This window comes from Carica papaya, chromosome 3 (assembly GCF_054855325.1).
Source record: "Carica papaya isolate Zhongbai chromosome 3, ASM5485532v1, whole genome shotgun sequence".
NCBI classification, from domain to species: domain Eukaryota; kingdom Viridiplantae; phylum Streptophyta; class Magnoliopsida; order Brassicales; family Caricaceae; genus Carica; species Carica papaya.
The window spans coordinates 6,273,955-6,298,715 of record NC_142311.1 but is presented as its reverse complement, the minus strand read 5'-3'; the positions used below and the strand labels follow the sequence as shown (position 1 = coordinate 6,298,715).

Below are 24,761 nucleotides of genomic sequence, written 5' to 3'. Positions count from 1 at the left end.
GACTGATTTTTGGGTTATTTGGGATATTTGTAGGTACCGTAAGTATGTTTCACTTCCCGAAGAAAAATTCAGGGAACCCAAGGACCGCCCATAGGTGCAGTAAACCATTTAGCTTTCCGGTGTCAAATCAGGTAAGGACCCCTCACCCTATTTCCTAAATGATGGTATCTGATTTATCTACTTTATGGTTTAAATACATGTATTACTGTCTTACTTGATCATTATTTGATTTTGGGATTTATGATATGATTGCATTACCAGATACATGTTTATTTGTTTATTTGATTACGTTTGATTTAGTAACAGGGACTGAGGAAAAACAGGAAAGAGGTGTGATCCAATAAAATAGATAAGACGACAGCCTCACTAAATATCCTGCGAGATAATAGACGAGCTGGATTCATAGAGAACCTTACTGTGAACGTTGTCTCATAGCAGACGGGGTATGGGGACTGCCCGTTTCACCCTCATACCGGACGAGGTATTGAGGTTTAATGTCTTGGTGCTCATACTGGACAGGGTACGAGGATGGCTATGAAATTAAGAATATTAAAGGAAAGGGTTCACGTGTAGCGGGGATACTCCTATGGATCATCATAGATATTAGTAGGCTGGTGAAATGAAAAACAGTTACGATTTACTTATTGTTAATAAATGTGAATTTATGATATGTTCTATGTTACTGATCGTGCATGAAGTTATGACCTGTACGGTATTATTGTTTCTATAATTTATTTTCATAAATTTCACAATGGTAAGTAAAAAGGAAAATAATTTATTTTAAATAAATGTATTTGTTTAAATCTAATGCTTCATTTGTTGTTTTTTATTTTCTACCAATCTTTTTTTCTGTGCCGGTGATATAGTGTGATGTCTTTACTGGGGTAGTGTAGCTCACCCATTTTTTAACTATTTCATATCAAGAGGACGTAGTTCCCAAGCTCGATCCGTAAGAAAATTGCGAGTAGATACTAGATACTTTATATTTCTCTTTACTTTTCCTGTTTCCCATATTTCTTTCAGAGGATCCATTCCGTGATGTTTGTTTAGTACTTTTAAGTTATTGTGTAAAGGATGTAAACCATAACCTTTTATTTCACTTCCACACTTAAATTATTATATATTTCTTTTTGGATTTTCGGGATCGTTACAATTGGTATCAGAGCCGCGTTTCTCGGACCCATTCCTTACACAATAATACTTAGAGAAACACCAAACCAATATATTATCACTCAACCTTTACTTATGAAATGCAGGTACAGAGAGATGAGGAGAGGAAGATCCCCACTAAATTGAGCAACCCGGGATGATTCGCTTAGGGAAAATATTGACAGGATATTTGAGATGCTGGAGAGGCTCATTGCCGCCCAGCAGGGCTGAGGGGAGAGGAGGGAGCTACCTGGCTCTCCCCCGCTGCCACAAGTTGAGCCACCACTAGAGCGAGATGATCCTGAGCCACCCTGGTACGATCCTGCTCCTCCACAGTACCACCTGGCACCACCGCAGTGTGATCTGGTGCCACAGCCACAGTATCGCCCGGTACCGCCACAGTACAATCCGGTGCCCCCACTGTATCAGTAAGTACCACCACAGGGCCCCCCAGTCTATCATCAGCCTAGCCTAGTCCCTTTTGCACGAGACCCAGTTCCTCCCATGATTGACCTGGGCTACATAAAGAAGTACAAGAGACTAAACTCATCTACTTTTGCAGGGGGATCATCTTTTGAAGATGTTGAGTACAGAATGGCAGAGACAGAGAAGGTCTTCAAGACCCTAGGGGTGATTTCTGAGCAGAAGGTCACCCTTGCTACCTACGTGCTAGTGGGAGAAGCAAACCGCTGGTGGGAACTCAAACAGACTACCCTGCCTGTTCCAGTTACTTGGGAACAGTTCGTAGCAACCTTTCATGCAGAGTACCTCCAAGAGCATCTTTAACATCTGAAGGAGATGGAGTTCGTCCACTTGGTCCAGGGGAACATGACTATGTCAGAATATGCTCATACGTTCCTAGAGTTGGACCGATACTCCTCTGAGACGTTGTTAGATAAGGGCATGAAGGGTAGGAGGTTCTAGTGGGGCCTCCGCCCAGAGATCAGGCAGTATTTGTTCGTGCTGGAGCTCAGGAGTTATTCTGCCGTTCTGGCCAAGGCACAACTGGTGGAGAGGAGCTTCCACACCCTCCCTCAGGCAGCAGGGAACCTCAGACCCTCAGCTCCACCCCACTGAGCAGCACCTACTGTGTCTGTCCAACAGAACAAGAGGCTCAAGTCAGTGATCCAGGCTCCCCCTCAGGCTCCAATGGCAGGACGTGGTAAGATCTGTCAGCATTGCGACGGGGATCAGGGGGACCGACCCTGCTACCGCCTCAACAACACCTGTTGCATATGTGGTAGTGCCCAATATTATGCTTGAGAGTGCCTAAGGAACCAGAATCAGGACAGACCTCCTATACAAGGCAGGGCTTACAATCTCACATAGCAGGATGTTGAAGCCAACCCAGACGTGGTACAGGGTATGTACAGTATCTATAACTATCTTGCTCATATTTTGATTGACACCCGTGTATCACATTCATTTGTTTCACATGTTTTTACATTCAAATTTAATGTATTACCTGATAAACTTGATTATATATTATTTGTGTCTACTGCTGAGAGTATAACACTATTGGGAGAAGTTGTCTACAGGGTTTGTGTCGTAGAGATAGCAGATAGAGAATTGAATGTTGACATAATAGAATTAGACACAGGGGATTTTGATCTAATTTTAGGAAAGAATTGGCTAGCGGCGTATCACACCATCGTAGATTATTTTAATAAGAAGGTTGTATTCAATCCTCCTAATGAGGAGACATTTACAAATTAATAAAATAATTTAGTACTTATTCCTTGATGGAAAGCTTTCTTATTCGTCGAGTACTTTAACCCTATTATTTTTTCTAACTATGCAAACCCAAGAAAGAGAATTGTATTCAAGAGATTTTGGTAGTCCGAGACTTCCCAGATATATTTTCAAATGAACTACCCGAACTGCCAGTGGACAGGGAAGTCGAATTCACCATAAACCTACAACTAAGCACCCAGCGTATTTCGGTTACTCCTTACCACATAAGCCGCGTCGAGATAGAGGAAGTGAGGAAACAGATCACTGAATTGCAGGATAGCAGTTTTATCAGATATAGTGTCCCCTTGGGGTGCTAGAGTCTTTTTTGCCAGAAAGGGAGATTGAACGTTGAAACTATGTATTGATTATAGAGGATTGAACAAAGTCACAATCAAGAACAAGTATCCCCTTCCCAGAATTGATGCCCTCTTCGATCAGTTGTAGGGTGCGCAGGTCTTCTCCAAAATAGACTTACGTTCAGGTTACCATCAGGTGAAAATCAGGACAGAAGACATCCCCAAGGTAGTTTTTCGAACTAGGTACGGACACTATGAGTTCCTGATCACGCTATTTGGGCTAACCAATGCCCCAGCCATCTTCATAGATCTGATGAACAGGGTTTTCACACAATTCTTAGATCAATTTGTTATCGTGTTCATCGATGACATTTTGGTTTATTCAAAAAGCGGAGAGGAACATGTTCACCATCTAGCTCAAGTTTTGCAAGTTCTCAGAAGAAAGAAGCTGTATAGCAAGTTGAGTAAGTGTGAACTTTGGCTTGAATATATCACCTTCCTTGGACACATTATATCAAAGGATGGAGTATCAGTGAACCTTGAAAAGGTTGAAGCGGTGCTTGGCTGAGAGAAATTAACATCAGTTAAAAAGATCTGTAACTTTCTGGGAATGGTTGGCTATTACCGCAGGTTTGTTGAAGGATTTTCTAGTCTATCTGCTCCCCTGACCCAGTTCACAAAGAAAAATGTCAAGTTTGAGTGGAATAAGTACTGTGAAAGAGGTTTTTCATAACTAAAGAAGCGGCTGACTACTGCACCTGTGCTAGCCTTACCGATGTGATCGGGGGGATATACAGTTTACAGTGATTTCTCCTATCTAGGCCTGGATTGTGTTTTAATACAGCATGGAAAGGTTATAGCCTATGGGTTTAGACAGTTAAAGAGTCATGAAAAAAACTATCTTACCAATGACTTAGAGCTTGCCGCAATCATACACGCTTTAAAGACTTGGCGCCATTATTTATATGGACAGTCATTTTAGATCTATACCGATCACAATAGTTTGAAACACATATTCACTCAAAAAAATCTCAACATGCGTATCATCCGGGTAAGGGCAACGTGATAGCCGATGTACTCAGCAGAAAAAGTGTAGGTATATTAGCCCATTTGATGGTTTCAGAATGCAGGTAGATTGGGGCCATACAACAGGTTCGGGTTCAGCACTTGAGGAGAGTCACATGTTTGGGTCATCTAACCGTTCAGTTTGAGTTAATCCAGATAATAAGGGAAACTCAGTCAGCTGATTTCAGCCTAGTAGCCATAGAAAAAAGATACAGAACAAAGAGTTAGCTCAGAATTTCGAGTCTCTGCTGATGGGTTACTCCGATTCTAGGACAGGGTGTGTGTTTCAGGTAACAGTGAGTTAAAGAGAGACATCATGACAGAGACCCATAACTTAAAGTTTGTCATGCATCCCGGAAGCAATAAAATGTATCAAAGTATACGACCCCAATTTGGTTGGAACGGAATGAAAAGAGATATAGCTGACTTTGTTTCTAAGTATTTGGCATGTCAGTAGGTCAAGGTAAAGAATCAGCGCCAGACGGGCTACTTCAACCATTACCAATCCCAAAATGGAAGTTCGAACATATCATCATAGACTTCGTGACAGGATTACCTAAGGCACGCTTAGAACATGATACCTCTGGGTAATTATCGACCAGCTTACCAAGTCTTTTCATTTTTTAGCTATCAGAATGATTGATCCTTTGGACAAGTTAGCAAGAATGTATATCCGGAAAGTAGTCAGATTGCATAGAGTCTCAGTGACAGTGGTGTCCGATAGGGATCCCAGGTTCACTTCTCGGTTTAGGAGTAGTTTTCAGCAAGTCATGAGAACAAAACTGTCCTTCAGTACTGCATTCCACCCTCAGACTGATGGACGGTCAGAAAGGACAATCTGTACACTTGAGGATATACTCTGAGCTTGTGTCCTTTACTCCGGGGGTCATTGGGATGACCATCTACCCCTGATAGATTTCACATACAACAACAACTACCAAACGAGTATTGGAATGGCTCCGTATGAGATGTTATATGGGCGCCCATGCAGATCGCTGATTTGTGGGGAAGAAGTAGGCAATAGAAAACTCTTCGGCCCAGAGCTGGTAGAGGAGACTACATCCAAAATAGTTAAGATCATGAAGAATATTCAGACGGCTCAGAGCAGGCAGAAGAGTTATGCGGACACCGGGAGGAGAGATTTAGATTTTGAGGAATGCGACCAGGTATTCCTTAAGGTCACTCATTTTAAGGGAATCAGTAGCTTTGACAGAAGGGAGAAACTAAACCTTCGATTTATTGGACCATTTGAAGTCTTAGATAAGATTGGTACCGCTGCCTATAGATTAGCACTGCCTCCAAAACTTTTTAAGGTCCATAATGTGTTTTATATGTCTATGCTATACAAGTACAACCCGAATCTCTCTCATGTCCTAGCCCACGAGCCTCTTCCACTTCAGGAGGATTTATCCTACGAGGAAGTACTAGTTGGCATTGTGGATCGAAAGAGTAGATTACTTCGCAACCAAAAAATTTCTTTTGTAAAGGTCATATGGCAGAACCACACACCAAATGAGGCTACATGGGAGCTAGAATTAGACTTTAGAGCTCAGTATCCTAATCTGTTCGATTGAGAGTGAGACAAATTTGAGTACCAAATTTCTTTTAAGGGGGGAGAGTTGTAACACCCAACATTTCATTTTTTTTATTTTTTTTTTATTTTATTTTTTTTATAAATACAATTATTTATTAATTGAATTTATTTCAATTTATTTTATTTTATTTTATTTTATTTTAATGAAATAATAATTATTATTATTATAAAAAAGGTGAAAAATTAGTTGAGTATTAAATTGAAAATAATTTTGAGAAAAAATGGTAAAAATTTGGGTTCTAATGGTATTTTTGAAAGAAAAATAAAAAACCAGAGGTTAAAACACAATTTAAAAAAATTGCGCCACGTCATATGCCCGGTCAGCAGCCCCGACCAACTAGGACGCACCAGGTAGCGGAGGCGCTGATGCGGGAGGCCACGTGGGGGGGAGCCACGTGGGCGATCTGCGTGCGCGCGATCGAATGGTTGAGGTCCGTTCTCACACTCACGCACGACCCAGATTAAAATTACGCACGGACGGCCCAGATTGAATTGCACACGGACAACCCAGATTGAATCGCGCATGGACGGTCCAGATTAAATCGCGATGAACGGTCCAGATCAAAAGTGATGGAATACCCATATCAAAAGTGGATGGGTATAGATAACCTCATCCGCACCCAAACCCTAACCCTAGCCGCTAGGATCCCTCGCCGGAGAATACAGTCCAGCCGCCGGGGAGCCAACCATCGCCGCACCAGAACCTTTTTCGACCGCTAAAAGAGGTAAAAATTTCTCCTATTGCACGAAATTCAATTTTAAACCCACCCATGGCCAAATCGGTGTGAAAGAACTGGCTAATTGGCCGAGAAATGCCACCAAAGTCAGACGGCACCGTCGCAGGAAATTTCACAAATCACCTCCGATGAGGCCCTTCTCGATTTTCATTTTACATAATTTTTCCACCTTGTGATCGTTGTTTCCTTCTCTACAGATTGACCGGAGCAAAACACCCGACCGCAACTTGAGCCAGAGGAGACGCCACACCGGAGAATCCCGCCGCCGGTGAGTTTCGATTTTTTATATTTTTTCGGCCAACCGATGGCCCTAAATGTGTTTTTTCATAGGAACTGATTCAAATCTGGCTGAATTCGGCCAAAAATGGCTGAAAACAGCCAACCCGAGGCGGATCGCCGCTGCAAGTTGCGACACCATCGCCGGAGTACAGCAAAGCCACCATGCCGAATTTTCGAAATTGGCTGAGTAGGTCCTGGGACTGATTTTTGGATTATTTGGGACATTTGTAGGTACCGTAAGCGCGTTTCAGTTCCCGAAGAAAAATTCAGGGAACCCAGGGGCCGCCAGTAAGCCATTTAACTTTCCGACGTCAAATCAGGTAAGGATCCCTCACCCTATTTCATATCATAAAATTGAAGTTTGAATAAATAATAATATGGTATTTTGTACAAATTAAATAAATGTGCATAATTAATTACTGATTACTAATGGAGCTTGAACCAGACATTATGTTCTGTTGATTTCTGTTGATTTATTTTACAGTCTAAAAGCATGATGGTATCTGGTTTATCTACTTTATGGTTTAAATGCATGTATTACTGTGTTACTTGATCACTATTTGATTTTGGGATTTAAGATATGATTGCATTACCGGATGCATGTTCATTTGTTTATTTGATTATGTTTGATTTGGTAACGGGGACTAAGAAAAAACAGAAAAAGGGTGTGATCTAATAAAATTGATAAGACGACAGCCTCACGAGATATTCTGGGAGATGGTGGACGAACTGGGTTCATAGAGAACCCTACCGTGAACGTTGTCTCATACCGGACGGGGTATGGAGACTTAGTCATTTGATGCTCATACTGGACGAGGTATGAGGACGGTCTGCTTTACTCTCATACCGGACGGGGTATTGAAGTTTAATATATTGGTGCTCATACCGGACGGGGTATGAGGACGGCTATAAAATTAAGAATGTTAAGGGAAAAGGTTCACGTGTAGCGGAGACACCCCTATGAATCCCTATGGATACTAGTAGGCTGGTGAAACGAGAAACGGTTACGATTTAGTTATTGTTAATAAATGTGAATTTATGATATGTTTTATGTTGCTGATCGTGCATGAAGTTATGATTTGTATGGTATTATTGCTTCTATAATTTATTTTCATAAATTTCCCAATGGTAAGTAAAAGGGAAAATGGTTTTATTTTAAATAAATATATTGATGCTCCATTAGTTATTTTTTATTTTTTACCAATCTTTATTTCTGTGCCTGTGATGTAGTGTGATGTCCTTATTGGGCTAGTGTAGCTCATCCCTTATTTAACCATTTCAGATCAAGAGGATCTGATTCCCGAGCCCGATCCGCAAGAAAATTACGAGTAGATGCTAGATACTTTATATTTTTCTTTACTTTTTCTATTTCCCATGTTTCTTTCAGATGATTCATTCCGTGATATTTGTTTAGTATTTTTAAATTATTGTGTACGGGATGTAAACCTTAACCTTTTATTTTGTTTTCGCATTTAAATTATTATATATTTCTTTTTAGATTTTCGGGGTCGTTACATAGTATCTCAAACATCAATTTGCATAAAAATCTCCCTTTTTATTCCCGGTTATGGAATTGAAATTTAATTATGAATAATATAATATTTTACGTAATTTAGAAATATCGATAATTAAATGTTACTAATGGAGGCAGAACCGGTTACTTATTACTATTTGTCATGTTTCACTGATTGATTGATTTTACAGTTTCGAATGCATGATAATACTCTGAAATTGGTTTGATAATTTGATTGTGTTTTTTTGGTGCATGTATTGTTTGTTTTACATGATTTATAATTAATTAAAAATTGAAAATTAAATGTATATGAAAAATCATTTGATTAAGTAAAGGGATGAATAAGAACTTTACTGGATATCTTGGGATATGGTGGACGGACCTGGTATATAGGGAACCCTACCTTAAACGTTGTCACATATCGAATGGGGTATCGATGATTGGTAATTTGACGCTCATACCAAACGGGGTATGGGGATGACCCGTTTCACCCTTTTTCCAGACGTAATATTGAGAATGTTATTTTTTGGCGCTCATACTGCACGGGATATGGGAACGGCCCGTTAGTTGAAAATGTTGAAAAGGGTTCAAGCGTAGTGGAGATTTTTCTATGTACCCCAATGGATACCAGTAGACTGATAAATTAGAAAGTTATTGTTCCAACTGATTGAATATGAAATTATGATATTGTTTACGTTATTGACTTATAAATCAGTTTTGAAAATCTCGATACGGTAAACATGTAATAAATGATTTTATTTATGCTAAAAAAATTGCATTTAAATTAAGAGATTTATTAGTTGTATTTATGATTTCTACTAACTTTCATTATGTGTCGGTGAGTAGCGTAATATTTTTACTATGGTAGTGTAACTCACTCTTTCATTAATCATTTTAGATCAAGAAGACTAAGATTCATAGCCCGATCCACAAGAGGGTTGCGAGTAGAACGTTTAATTTGTTTACTTTTCTTGTATTTCTTTAATTATTAGTTATTTTTTTAGAATGGTTATTGTAACACCTACCTAAAACTTTTATATTTATTAATAATAAAAAAATAAAAATAAAAACTTTACGTAGTTGTTACAATCATTCTCGTATCTCTATTGGGTATCCTTAATTATTGTGTAAGAAATGTTAAGCCTAATTTATTGTTTCGCTTCTGCATTCAATTGATAATTTATTTTCTTTTAAGATTACGGATCGTTACATCTCATGTTCGAATTGAAGTTTGAAACCAAATTTCTCGTCATCTTAATTACTTTTTTCTATTAAAAAAAACACAACTTGAGTCGAATTGGGTAGAATTATTTTTACCTTAGACCAATTTAAGTTGGGTTTAGGTTTGTCATTGAAAAACTCATCCCAATCTATTTTAATTACACAACATATTTTTTATAAATTAAAAACATATGATATATATTTTACTTGGTACATATTAAAAAAATATTTTAGTTTTAGTAATTTATAAAAATTATTTTATCAAACAGTATAATTACTTTTCCTGATAATAAATTTTTAATTGTAACAATTAAAAACAATTTTAAAAAAAAAAATCTCAAGGGAAACTTATATTGTGAGGCCCATACCAAATGAAACTCACTCCATATACATTTTAAGGCCGAAGCCCATTACTAAAGAACTAAACCCACTCTTGCTTGGTCCAAGAAGCTCTTCTTCTTTCTCATTTGACCCGGCGGGATCCATTCTCAGCATCTTCTTTCTTCCTCCTCGTTATTCGAATCACTCTTCTTCTCTCTGTCTCATCATGTTATTGCATAATCAAAGCAAGCTCAACTATCTGGGCCAACTGTCTTGTTTCAGATTCAGGCGCGCTTCAGTTCAGCGGTTTGTCGCAAGCATTTATGCGGGTTCTTCTCCTCTGAATCCGCGAGTCTCACTTTCAGCCACAGCTTAGGTGTCGGCATCTCAAAACAGTGTAGCTCAGGCACGCAACTGCGCCAACCATTGAAGCCACTCTCCTCTCTTCAGGTAATTGTATCTCTTTCTTCTCTTCTAATTACTCATGTTTTGGTAGACAATGTAACATTTGTTTTCTCTTTGTTAGATATTTGGTTTTGAAATAAATTATTTTGTTTTGTTAATTTCTTCCTTTGAGAAGAGGGATAATACATAACGTTTATTTTTCGTCTTTTTTATACTATTGAATGGAGCATTGAGTATGAATGGACAGATTGGTTCAAAATTGCATGAAATGACAGGATTATGAAGGGTTGAAATCAGTTTAGGTCCTTGCTTTTTGCAATTCAGTTTCATATTCATGCTATCTGACATGTTTGAGATTGGGTGTAATTTTTTTTATCTTTTTTGAGTACCATTGGGTAGAATAATTAACTCTCTTACTCAAAGAAAAAAGCTCTTGATTTTTCTGTTAGTGTGTTTCTGTGGCCACTGTTTGAACTTCGAACTGTTACTGGTGCTTCGTGATTTTACTAAGAAAGCTAGTCGTAAAATTTACTTCTCTTTACCAGCTGTCTGTCGTTGATGTGTTTTACTGTTTAGCTTGCATGTATTTCTAGGTTTTTTGTTTAGTTATTGTAAGTCGAATTGACCTTCTGTAACCTTGCGCATATTTTTCTAGTTTTGAGTTTTTTTTTTTTTTTTTTCTTAATCATGCGTATTTAACAGCATTGAGTGCCTGCAAACCTGAGTATGTGACCTATTGAACATTTATTTTTCATTTCATTCTAGTATGTTTTCTCCCTTGATAGGATGTTGAGGTTCTTAAAGGATTGTAATCTTCGGACTTCATCTATGAGAATTTATGGCCAAATTTTTTGTATTGCTCTACATTTCCGCTTGTTATCTTCCTTGGCTTTATTTAAGCTTGTCAATAGGATGATTGTTTTCATGGGTTTTAAAGATTGGCTTGGGTCCGCCAGCTATGAAATTTGCCTGAATTTGCAGCAGCATTGTTATTAGATGAGAAGTGATGCATATCCCTGTTTTGTGGTGAATTAGTCGATTGCAATTATTGGTTGCTCTTAGCAGTTCGAACTGTAGGCTTTTTGTAAAGGGGACTTTTTTTTCTTGAAGCTATGAGTTTCCAAGCTTCCATTTTTGGTTTGATCTTTCCTTTTTACTTATTTTAAAATATAGCCCCTCCGGCCATTTTGTAATTTGATTTGATTTGTACACAGATGCAGGTAGATATAACTGTTTTACAAGCCCGTATTTAGGATCTCAACTGTAGGATAGATGTCTGACACATTTTTATTGTGCTTTAATTTTGCATGCTCAATCTCTATGCATGACCAATTGTAGTTTGTGTCCTAAATCCACCATGATCTGGAGTGGTGGTGACTTCTCATAATTTGTTTTGTATAGTTCATTTTTAATAAAAGTGGAACATCAATACAGAAAAGTATCATTTGGAAAGAACTTCTATTGAGAAAACTAAGTTGATCTCAAAAGTGAGATAAGCCAGGTATTGACAGTGCTTTTTAAGTAGAAATGAGGATGAGCCAGCTGAATATCAAACATGTCGGGCTTGGCTTATCAAAGCTTAGTTCTAGCTCAGTTTAGTTAAAATCCAAATAATCAAACGCATATTGAATTTGAGCCTAACACTTTTTGAATTGAAAACTCGCCAGAATGTTTGTTTATCTACTAAATATTTATGTCTATTTTAATTAAAAACATAAATCAACATTTTAAATGTTAGGGTTTCATTCTTATGTTCTGCAAACTCGCTTATTAATTTTTTTGGTAGTGTGGAAAGAAAGAAACAGAAGAACTTTTGAAGGAATGAAAGAAAATCTCGATAGGGGTAGAGTTAGATGGATCAAGACCCTAGGTTTTTTGCTTATCAGTCAATCTTTGTACTCTATGGAGGATTTAGGTAAGATTATCGATATGTTGGTTAATATGTAAATAATTTTGTACATGAGTTGGCATCTTTTTGGTGATTGTAATAAATAATACATACTATACTTTTTACTTAAAACAAAATTGGATGATGATTAGCAATTTGTATATGACGAGTGTATTGTTAGTATCTTATTTTTAGGTATATTTTTGCAAAATGTGATCACAATTTAAGTTTACAAGCGATTTTACATACCATCGTGCATACAAAATGGGTTTTTAGTTTTATTTAGTTTTAGATAAAAGTGTAGTAATATATTGAAATAGGGCACCACCTTATGTACAAAAATATTTATAAGTCAATTAACATATTTACAATTGACCCTAAATCGTCATAATGGATGATGCTATGTTCTAGTACAATGAAGTCAAAAATATGAAACCAACTTTATTCAAAATATTGCTAAAGTTGTCTTCTTTCTCTTAAAAGCTTTATTGTTCTTTTCTTTCCAAATATCTCATAAAATAGTAAGAAGAACTAGTCTGAATTTTTTGTTCTTTTTGCTTATCATTTTCCATACAAGTAATTCATTTTTGACAGTTCAAGCAATTCAAAACTTTTATGGATGATTATATTTCAATTTTATAGAGTAAATATATTCATCGAGAATATCTTTCTTCTTGATTCCAATATCCCAGAATACCTAATTCCAAACCTTTAATTTACCTCTCAGGTATTAGAGATTGTTCATAAATAAAAAATTCTCCCATCCATCCATCTCAATCTCATTCCACCACTCATAGATGTCACCCTTAAAAGGTGCAACGACATATTCTCAAACTGAGGTGGAGTAGTATCCCATCTCAACCACCCTAACACCATAATGACAAGGAAGGACTTCTTGCACTAAGTCAAGAATATGCTCCCAACCATTAGACGCTAAGAACTGGTCTAATCAAAAAGACATAATCCTACCTCTATTTGCAAACATGTAAAACAAGCATTAGAAAGTAGGTCCCTAAACTGCCAGTCTCGAGTAAAATTATTAAAATTCCTCATAGTAGTGGTAAGTCTAGTGCCTTCCTCCCACTTACATGGATAAATATCAGTACTGGAATCATTCTCCATGCACCAAAAATGTAACGTCCCGTTTTGTTTTTCTTTTTTTTTCTCTTTTCACTTCTAATGGCGTAATTAAAACAACCAATTCCATAATCAAATCAGTCATGCACATAGGAATACTATCACGATTTCATATTCAAAGTTAAGATAAACCTACAATCATGCACGAGACATCGCATACAATTCAACCGTACTCACTATTTACACTATTATCAACTTTTACACACTCAATTCTGTCAAATCAAAGGAAAATCTTTATCTTGTTGCTCTATACGCTAGGTTCGGACACCAACAACTTCAATTCGGACTCCGTTCCTATTTCATCTGTAAAGAATAAATAATGAGTCCATATAACTCAGTACAGTAATAATCAAGTTATAGGTATGAGATGCAACAATATAAAACTTCATACTTTTACCAATATTTCATTACTTAACCCAAGCCCCATCTTACTATTACCATGAGACTACTCAGGGCTAAAGCTCATCCCGGTATCTCAACGATCATACCTATCAAGGGTGACCGTCCCCCAACGTCACCCTAAGCGTACCAACATTGTCACCCACTACCAAAATCGGCGACCACCATCCGCCTCTCGACCCCCACCAGGCCACGCACGCGCACCATTATCATTCACTCTCGTCACCAACATCGGCGACCATCATCCACCTACCGACCCCTAACAGGCCACACACACACACAATGATCATTCTCTCCCGTCACCAATATCGGCGACCATTAGCCACCTCTCGATCTCTAATGGGCCACACACACACACACAATTATCATTCTTTCCTGTCACCAACATCGGCGACCATTAGCCACCTCTCGACCTCTAATGGGCCACACACACACACACAGTTATCATTCTCTTCCGTCACCAACATCGGCGACCATTAGCCACCTCTCGACCTCTAATGGGTCAAACACACACACAGTTATCATTCTCTCCCGTCACCAATATCGGCGACCTAGCCCCCTGTCCGTCGGGATCTCCCGACTAACACCACTATCGGTGGCCAACCTACTCTCTCTACTCGTAACCACCAATGTCGGCGTTCCCCCTATAGTGTATCCAGTAATATTTAACGTGCACACAACTGGAAATTTCCCTTGCCGACCACTAAGGCACGACAACCTATATGTAATTCCCACCATGCACGCTCCTCAGGTCTCCCTTTCCTACTCTCTAATTTCCCAGCATACCTCTACTCCCCACCTCGTTTTCCTTTCTTCTGCTTGCACTAATCCCAACCTCCCACTTCTCCTCGTTCTCCCTCTTCCTGCGGCACACTCTAAGTGTTCCCACTCACACCGCGTTCCTCCTTCTTTCACCTTCCGCAGTCTCCTACAGGCATGCCCACACAAATCTGCTCTCTCTCACCAATCTCAACAACCACACTCCTCCCCCTCACGGACCTCACTCACACCGCATTCCCTCTCCGTCACAGACTTCACTCACACTGCCTACTCCTTCTCTCTCTCCCCCTTGGTGCTCACCCGGTCCTACTCTCTCACAAAGCCCCAGCAATCACACTCCTCTCCCTCACGAACCTCACTCACACTGCACACTCACTCCATTACCGACTTCACTCACTCCACCTACTCCTTCTCTCTCCTCCCTCGATGCTCCCCGAACCTACTCTCTCTCGCAAGGCCCCTAACAATCACACTCCTCTCCCTCATAGACCTCACTCACACTGCAAATCCTTCTCTCTCCCGGCCTTAACTCACTCCGCATCCCTACCTCTCTCTCGGACCTCACTCCCACCGCCATCCTCCTTCTCTCTCCCCCGTGATGCTCACATAGACTGGCTCTCTCTCACACACCTCACTCACACCACAAATCCTTCTCTCACCCGACTTCTACTCACTCCGCATCCCTACCTCTCTCTCGGACCTCACTCACACCGCCATCCTCCTTCTCTCTCCTCCCGCGGTGCTCACGCGGACCTACTTCCTCCCACATACCTCACTCACACCGCACACTCACTCCCTACACGGCCTCTTCCATACACCGCTACCTCCATATGCACTCACAAATAAACACTACACATCTAACTAAACCAAATCTCTCATCAGCATTCCAATCCTAAAGCCACACATGAAGTTGAATCTTTACCGTACCTCCCATTTCCATCTTCCTTCCTCTTGCCGATCGCGCTATCACCGTCCGCGGTATCCTTCTCTCTCCCATCTCACTCCTCTCCGCTCCGATTCCCTTCTCTCTCTTTCTGGAACCTTCCTTCCTCTCTTCTTTCTCCTTCTTGCTCTCTTCCTTCTCTGTTTTTCTCTGTTTTTTTTTTTTTTTTTTCCTTTTTCCTTTTTCTTTCCTTCTCTATCCCCTATTTATATCCCACCAGCTTCTTCAAAACGATGTTGTTTTTTTCCTTTCAAAATGACGTCGTTTTTTTACTTTCAAAACAACGCCGTTTTCCTCTCTTCAAAACGGTGTCGTTTTCCTCCTCTTTTTTTTTTTTTTTTTAAGTTACTACAAAAAAGGGTTACGATGTTATTTTTTCCCTTTCAAAATGACGTCGTTTTTTTATTTTCAAAACAACGCCGTTTTTCCCTTTCAAAATGACGTCGTTTTTTTACTTTCAAAACAACCCCGTTTTTTCTTCTTCTAAACGGTGTCGTTTTCCCCCTCTTTTTTTTTTTTTTTTTTTTTTAAGTTACTACAAAAAAGGGCTACATAGATCGAAGAGGAAGGAAAGCTCTTCCCAAAGGAAAGAATGAAAGTTAGGTCTACACTTGAGCAAACTTTTCACTTGGTCAACCTTGTTAACTAGCAAAACAAAACACAGTTGTTTAGGAGTATAAATCCTGCCAATAATGTGAAATCAACATATTAACAAGTTGTGTATCTTGTTCGTTCGTACGTTGAACATCAGTAGGTTCAATTATTGCCTTTGGTTTCTACTGGAATACGTTAGGCAAAAGATCTTTAAGCATGGAAAACAGGGTATCGTTTCTTTTTTCGCCTCTTTAGCGAACTGCTCATATATTGATGGTTTGAAATTTTAGCGTGCTCATTCTGTCTCTAGCCTCTTTGGTGATTATTGGCTCTGGCAGGAACAGATATTTAGACACCTCCATTGTAGCCGTAGGTTTCAAAACAACATTTTCTTACCAAGAAGATAACTACCGGTAGTCTCATCATGCTGAACATATCAACTATAAAGCTAAAGTTGGGCTACGAGAATATATCAAATATTTTGAGAACTACATTATGCAGAATTGAATCAGATTAGTCACTTGATGGAAACAAGACTCTTTTTGATAACCAAAATACTTATATTACCCATCCATGCCAATATGCATACATACAATTGCATAAGCGTATATGTATACGTATTATCCAAGAGAAAAGCTACTTAGAAGATGATGATGCTAACTGCTTAAGATTAAAACCAATCAGCAGAGCCACAAAGTCATTACATACACATTACATTAACCATACACCATCTTCCCCAATTACACAAAGGGGTGACATATATATAGAGTACAATGGACCAACAGTAACACACGTTCCAAATTAGTCCAAAATCATAAAACACAGCTGACTACTGATGAAAATCACAAAGGAAAAAGACATACATTATTCTAGTACTAGTCAAATTCAAATATCCATTTCTTCAAACCCTAGAACCAGTAACCACACCGCCACCCTCCTTGTGCACCGGCTCGGCCGTGGCGGCTGACGTGCCATAGTTGTCTCTGTATCCAGGTCCATATCTGCTGCTAAACATGCCAGCATGAAGCAACATAAGGTACAGCAGTTGGCTGAAGGTTAAAATTATTATAAATGCCTCCACTACTCTTAGTCTCCATCCTCTATGCCCTCCTAAGTGTATCTCCTTGCAAGCCAACCTGCCATGTTCATATTTTAGGTAAATATACATAGATAAGTATATCTATATACATGTACATATGTATTTCCCATCAACTTAATAATTAAACTAATTACCCAAAGGCTAGTGCAGTGACAGCCCAGGCAACCAGAGAAGATGATGCAGCAGAAGCAAGGCTATCATTCCTCCAAGCACTGATGTGATTCGCTCCAGCCAGCTTTGAGATTACACCCAGAACTCCAGCCAGTATAGAGAATATCAAGAAGAACATGGTTGCACCATTTCCTCCAAAACCTGAATGTCCATCCTCTCATCACTACGTATATACACATGTAGATGCATATATATGCTGTGTATAAACAATAGAGCATGAAGGTGATTTAGATGAGAGACTTACTGGGATGGTAAGTTTGGTTATTGATGAACCTGTTAAGACACCAACTAGCAAAAGCTACGACAATAACATACATGATCAAGTTTATGAACAGCAATGGAGCTGCTACGTTCCTCCCCACAGTTCGAGCCATGATCGATCCAAACCTAACCCCGGCTTCAGTCTCCTGGTATCTTGAGATCTTATGTGTATTATTCTAACATAAAAAAACCCAACAATGGTAGTTCCAGGGTATTAGCAGGGAGTCTATATAGAGTAGCAAAGTGTATATGCAGTGTATACGTGTAAGCCAATAAGGCAGTGTAGGTTACAGGTGGTAGGACACTCGTCCTGTCGTTTGGGTATTAAAACTTGTTCTGTCTTTGTCTATTGGAATCTCGAAGCTTAGATAGGAACGGTGCATGATAGATTGTTACAGTATCTCAGAGAAGAGAGAGAATATATAATTACTATACACGTCTGTGCCTGGTCGTTCTCATCTAATCTCCCGAGTCTGCTAACCATGCCAATTTGATGATGCTTGTTTTATACTTGTAAATACTCTTTTCTTTTCTCTTTTGTTGCATTGTTGTCCTTTTTGAAGAAATTATTAAGATAATATATTAAAAAAATTCATGTAGTTTAAATCATTTTGTATTCACTCGTTTTCTTTTTAACTTAAATATAACTTGAATTTTTTTTTAAAATTTTATACTAATAAACTCTTATTACTTAACACCATATCTAATATTATTATACAAATATTCACATAGCAGATAACAGTGTTTACTTGGGCACTAGGTTTTAAAAATATTAACAGTGTGATAAATGGCAAACTCATATTCACTCTTTTTCTTTCTTTCTCTTATTTTTTTTATATTTAAATAATTATAAATTAAATATAAACTTTTTTAAAAAAAAAAATTAGTACTCACACGGATATATTTTTTATCACGTAAATGTTTATTTAATAGAATTAGACACAACGTTAATGATAAATATTTATTTAAAAAAAAATTAATTATATTTTTATTAAAAATAATATAAAGTTCGATTTAAACTTTTTTATAATAAAAAGTTATTTTCCGTATTATTTCAAAATATCTAATCTTCTTTTATGGTATGTCATTATTCTATGCAAATGTTTAAATTTGAATTAGATAATATCTCTATATATGTTTTGATTAAAAGGATAATTGTATTGTTAATGGTGCATAAGCTTCAATTAATTACTAAAATTTATGAATTTCAAAAAAATAATACAATTATTTCTATTTAATTATCATTCTATAAATGAAATTCATCACTAACGTCACACCTACAAATGAATTATGTAAGACTATCATTGGCAATTTAAAATAGTGCCCTCGAACTCATATAATATAATATAATATAATATATATATATATAGCTTCGTTTTAAAAATAACTTTTTACTTTTGTTTTCTTTTCAATTGATATTCAATTTTTTAGTTGTTTCTCTTGTTGTTGTTAAAGGTTTTTATTATGCAGAAAATCAAAGTTAGTTAGAAAATATGTTTGGATGCTTTAAACTTGGATAGGATTTTATTTGAAGTACATCGATGCTAGTAAGTACATAATTGATGATATGTTTAGAAATTTATTTGTTTCGACATCAAAGTTAATTAAATGACTAATTTTTAAAAAAAATAAAATAAAATGTCCAATAACAAGTAAAAAGTTAGGAACTATTTTTATAATTAAGCTTATATGTAAACTTACCTATATATTTGATTAATAAAATTGTATTTTGAAGTTTATTCTATATTGAAATAGTACTTCTTTATTCAATATTGAAATAGATTTTTTTATTTTCTTTAAAGTAATACATTTTATTTTAAAGTTTATTTCATCAAAATACTTCTCGATTCTCTTCTCTCTCTCTCTCTCTCTCTCTCTCTCTCTCTCTCTCTCTCTCTCTCTCTCTCTCTCTCTCTCTCTCTCTCTCTCTCTCTCTCTCTCTCTCTCTGCCCAACTCATAATTCTTCTAAAATTCATACCCCAAATGATAAATATTCCGTATTAAGAGTAAATCAAATCAATATACAAAATGAATTTATGTCATGTGCTATTTAAAGTGCTTTACACCTTTCTATCTTGTATTATTTTACTCAAGAATATTTGATGAAATGACCAGTGTGATAATTATTCCATGATCTTGCTTCAAATAGAATAATTGATAACTCCTTTCAAGTTTTACCCTACATCGTAAACGTAATAAATTGACGACTTTATTAGAGATGCAATTAAATTTTGATTGGAAATTATTAGTGTTAATTATTATTTTGATTAAAATTTATGTGTTTATTTTGGGACTAAGCGCAAATGTTTGCTTTTGTGTTTTTACTGATTGTTATTCATTTGTTTATGTTGTTTTCTTTACCTTTTTTGCTTCACTTATTTCATTATTTTCTTTATGTGCATTTTGCTCTTTTATTCTATTAGATTTGTAGGACTTAGTGTGGTTTCGAGGAGAACATTCTCTACCAATCTTTACATGAATACTCTACTAGGAGAATATGTAGGACGCACGTCTTTAAAGTACAAAAACATGTACCTTATAATATTTAGTTAATACCTATTTTTCCAAGTTATCCAAAATATTATTTAGGAAAAATTAAATTCACAATGTGCATCTTCTATTTAGGGTATTAAATGGGCTTTTGAAATGAATTATAAGGTTTGCATTCTTTAGAGTTAAACCTATGTGGGAACTTATTATGAGTATCATGTGGAATAATCTGTTGGTATTTATATAAGTATCATATTTTGTGAGGTATAATTTATGAATAGTCTTATCATACATAAGCCTATGATGATTCATATTAATATTATTTAAGAATTTTTATGAGTGACCTACAAAATCGAATGAACTAATTTTAAATAGAAAAAATGATTGTCTTCGTAAATTAAGAAAGTATCATTTATTACTCGTAATAATAAATTTCTTTTTGGTAAAAAAGTCCATTTCTAGGATAATTTTTGGAACTATGAAAGAGTAAGGCGAAAGCTTTTTTAATTTGTAAGTCATTCATGCATTTGGTATATTATCATTAAAATATTTCAATGAGATCAGTTTTCTAAATGAATTTTAATGATAATTATATTTAATTATATCGTTGCATTCATTGTATCTTTTAAAAATTTAAACTCTGTCATTTTATATGTCACGTCATTAAATACATAATATTTAATGTGGATAATGATGCAATTAGAATGTGATATATAATTAATTTCAATCCATATAATATTTTAAGTAACAACAGTATTAGTAAAAATTAATAATAATAAATTAAATTAGAAAATTTTTAAAAGTATAGTCATTAAAATTAATATATAAAAATTAATACAGATGCCCATTTGAATATTATAAAATAATGTAGAGACCCCGGAAATTTAAAATGAAATGTGTATTAAAAATATCAAATGCGGAAGCGAAGTCAAAATTTTGATTAACATCCCTTACACTAAAACCAAAAACGTGCTCACAAAATATAAAAGATCAAACTAACTAAAGGAGAAACTCGAAAGCAAAAGCTATGAATATGACTATGGAGTCTTTAGGCGTCCCCTTCGTCGTCCTCCTGCGGAACGGGCTCGGGAACAATGTCTTCATGATCTGAAATGATTAAATAAGGAATGAGCTACACTAGCCCAGTAAAGACATCACGATATCTCACCGTCACGGAGGTAAAGGTGGGTAGAAAACACAAAAAGACCAATGGAGCATAATTTACAACAAATCCTTTTATCAATAATAAATCCTTTACCATCCACTTACCTCGGTGAAATTCATAAAACAATATACGAAAGCAATAACATTATCATCATCATGAAATCATATAAACTGTATAACGTAATACTTATCACGTCTTTTGTAATTCAATCATTACGCAACATATTTTCCTCATTTACCAGCCCACTAGTAGCCATAGGGGTCCTGCTACCCGTTAACCCTTAGCACTTGAAATCAGATTCCAGGGCCGTCCCCATACCCCGTCCAGTATGGGCGCCAAAACTATAAACCTCATTACCCTGTCCGGTGTGAGGGTGAAACGGGCCGTCCCCATACCCCGTCCGGTATGGGCGCCAAAACACATAAGGTCTCCATACCCCGTCTGGTATAAGAGACTACAATCCCGGTAGGGTTCCCTACGGACCCGGTCCGTCCACCATTTCCCAGGATATCTAGTCAGGCTGACCACATTATACAATTATCAATTTACATAATCTTTCATTCTCATTTTCCTCAGTCAGCATCATCAATTTACATACAAACAAGCAAACAGTAATTTATGCCAAACAAGACAACATACATCATCGGTTTCTCAGTCATTCAACCCATAATCAATAAAACAGTAAAATATGCACGCGAAATTATGAAATGAAAACATCAGACCTCATACTGCATTTAAAACTGTACAATATGCCAAATAACAATTAACCGACAACACACTAGACTCGGGCTCCATTAGCGACCTTAAGCAATTTCACACATTCGTTGATTCAAGAAATACTATTTTATCATTATTGAACTTTAATACCGTGATAGGAAATAGGGTGAGGGGTTCTTACTCGTTTCGGGGTCCGAACACGGCTTCATAGTGCGCTTACAGGCTGTCCATAATTTTTCATAAATTTTTTCCAGGGAACTGAAACGCACTACCGATACCTGCACGTGTTCCAAAAAATCCCAAATTAGGCCCAGGGCTCATTTTTAGCCAATATCGCAATTCCGGCACGGCGGCTCTGCCGTGCTCCGGCGACGGCGTCGTCGCTTGCAGCGGCGATTCGCCTCGGGTTGGCCGTTTCCGGCCGAATTCGGCCACACTTGCATCGGTCCTTGCGATAAAACAACCCTAGGGCCCTCGGGGGGCCAAAAAATTACAGAAAACTGAAGCTTACCGGCGGCGGTGCTCTCGGGTGCGGCGACTCTCCGGTGAGGTTCGTGTTTTGGTGATTCGGCTCCGATCAACCTGTAGAGAAAAGAATGGTGATCACGGTGATATAAAAATTGCATCAAACGGAGGCCGGGAAGGGCCTCATCGGAGGCAAAAATCGAGGAGGGGCGCGGCGGTGCCGCTGGGTTTCGGCCGTGTTTTCCAGCCGTTTGGCCGGGATTTTAGCTCCGATTTCGCCACAGGGAAAATCAGCGTGGAAAAACGAGTCGGAGGTATGAAATTTTCCTCGATCGGCGGTCGAAAATCTCCCCAGTGCGGCGGCGGCCGGCTTCTCCGGCGTCTGGTTCGTCTTCTCCGGCGAGGGCAGGCGACTAGGGTTTTTGTGGTCAGGTGTGGGGGTTCTATTTATACCCTTTTGCCTTTTGATCTCAGCCGTCCGTTTTTGATTTAATCTGAGCCGTCCGTGCGATTGCATCTGGGCCGTCGTGCACACGCTTGATCTAAGCCGTCCGATCGCGCGTACGCGGATCGCCAACGTGGCTCGTCCCCGGTCGACGTGGTCTTGCCACGTGGTAGGTCCTGGTTGGCCAGGACTGCTGACTGGGTCTGCTGACGTGACACGCTTTTTTTTTTAACTTAATAAAAATATTTAATAATAAAATAACAAATTTTCTAAATCTTTCGGGCGTTACAAATAATATATAGACCAAGTTAATATTTTAATCTTAAATAATTTGTCTATTGCATCATAAACTCATTGAATAATAGAAACTAAAATTTTTACCACGTTATTCATTAAATCTATAAATTGATTATTCTATAAGATATTTTTTTGTTTGCATATTTAAATTTTAATTATACAATTTGTTTGTTTACAATAGTTAATTTAAAGAATTTTTGTTCATACTTTCTTCTTTTCTTCTCTTTTTCTATTTTTTGTTTTTCCCTTTTTTTTCTTTCTAATACCAATGGCAATAATGAAACTAATAAGATTAACAATAATAACAGCAATAATACCAACCATGATTCTTTATTACTTTATGTTTATTATTTATTTATGAATCAAAATTTAATATTAGTTCTGACTAAAAATTATGGTATGATAAATATGCGCAAACGACGACGAATTGTATTAATTTTAAAAATAATTAAATTTGCATGCATGATAAATTAATTTTGAAAACAAATATATTTTTATCGAATCAATCATAAAAATAATTGATTACATACATGTAATAAATTATTTTGAAATTTTTTGTTACATTCATGTATCAAAATTATTATTTTTTTTTTAAAAATAATTTTTTATATATATGCACTAAATTCATTTTATAAATAATTAACTTTCTCTCATAATGTATAATTAATTTTTTTTATGAAGTGGTTTGATATATTTAATATCAATTATTATTTCATTTATTAATCTTTTGTACATATTTTTAAAATATTAGTAAATGAATTAGTAATCGTATTAAACATGATTATTTGAAAAACTTTGTTTGATACTTTTTAAATTATTGTTATATTTATTTAAAAAATTGATCATCTAAATAATTTAAATTCTTTTTCTTCCACGGGAGAATATGGTAAAAAAATATTTTTAAGTAATAAAAATAATTTTTGTATATATTTTTATTATTTAAATAAATTATTTTAATGATAATTCAGAAGCTAATCATTTTTAATGTAAAAATGTCTTATTATTTAAAAAATATGAAATATAAAATTAGTTAAAATAACAGTATATTATTTCTGTGAAAAAAATTAATAATTTATTTTTGGAAAATGATAGTAATAAAGTTTATAATTCTTGATTTGTTAATAATTTTTAAAAATAATTAAAATGAATTTAATTTACGTCTTCTGGATAATAGTTAAAAATGAATATAACTTTTGTCTTTACAAAATATATATTAATTATAAAATTCAATATAATCTAACTATACAATAAAATTATAACTATTCGCAGCAACAACAACAATGATGCGCGCGTGCTGCTTTTCTTGGTAGGCAAAAAGTTCATAAACTTTTACATGTACATATATATATATATATATATTAATAAAAGGACAGTTTATGGCTAATTTAATTAGAAAAAAATTTAATTATCAGATAATATTATTTTTTTAAAAAAATAAAATTATATTTTACTAAAATTAAATTAAATTTAATTACTATAATTTCTTACTAATATAGTGTGAGACTAGTAACTGATTTTACTAAAAATCAAGTAATATTTATGAATTTAAATATAACATAATAATTTGAATTATTAGACTGCCTTTTTTTTATGGT

The 24,761-nt window shown here is 36.3% G+C and overlaps 1 protein-coding gene and 1 long non-coding RNA gene across 3 annotated transcripts; one reads left to right on the top strand and one right to left on the bottom strand.

Moving 5' to 3' along the window:
- Positions 1-9,963: 9,963 nt before the first annotated feature.
- LOC148266640 (uncharacterized) lies at positions 9,964-18,049 on the top strand. 2 transcript variants are annotated; one of them, XR_015817655.1, is made up of 2 exons: positions 9,964-10,359; positions 17,305-18,049. It is a non-coding gene; the product is annotated as an uncharacterized LOC148266640 (long non-coding RNA). The 2 variants fall into 2 exon arrangements; XR_015817656.1 differs by lacking the exon at positions 17,305-18,049 and adding an exon at positions 12,101-12,365.
- On the bottom strand, positions 16,707-17,702 carry LOC110813994 (AWPM-19-like family protein). The gene is made up of 3 exons (XM_022041294.2): positions 17,570-17,702; positions 17,289-17,466; positions 16,707-17,191 (listed from the first exon to the last, which is right to left on the bottom strand). The coding sequence occupies exons 1-3, from the start codon at positions 17,697-17,699 to the stop codon at positions 16,957-16,959; spliced, it is 543 nt and encodes a 180-aa protein (XP_021896986.1). The 5' UTR covers positions 17,700-17,702; the 3' UTR covers positions 16,707-16,956.
- Positions 18,050-24,761: the final 6,712 nt, after the last annotated feature.

Excerpts from the sequence above, each read along its gene's own strand:
- LOC110813994 (XM_022041294.2), bottom strand. The coding sequence starts at position 17,699 with ATGGCTCGAACTGTGGGGAGGAACGTAGCAGCTCCATTGCTGTTCATA. Across the intron at positions 17,467-17,569 it reads TAACCAAACTTACCATCCCA|GTTTTGGAGGAAATGGTGCA; the intron begins GTAAGTCTCTCA and ends ATGGACATTCAG. Across the intron at positions 17,192-17,288 it reads GTCACTGCACTAGCCTTTGG|GTTGGCTTGCAAGGAGATAC; the intron begins GTAATTAGTTTA and ends TGAACATGGCAG.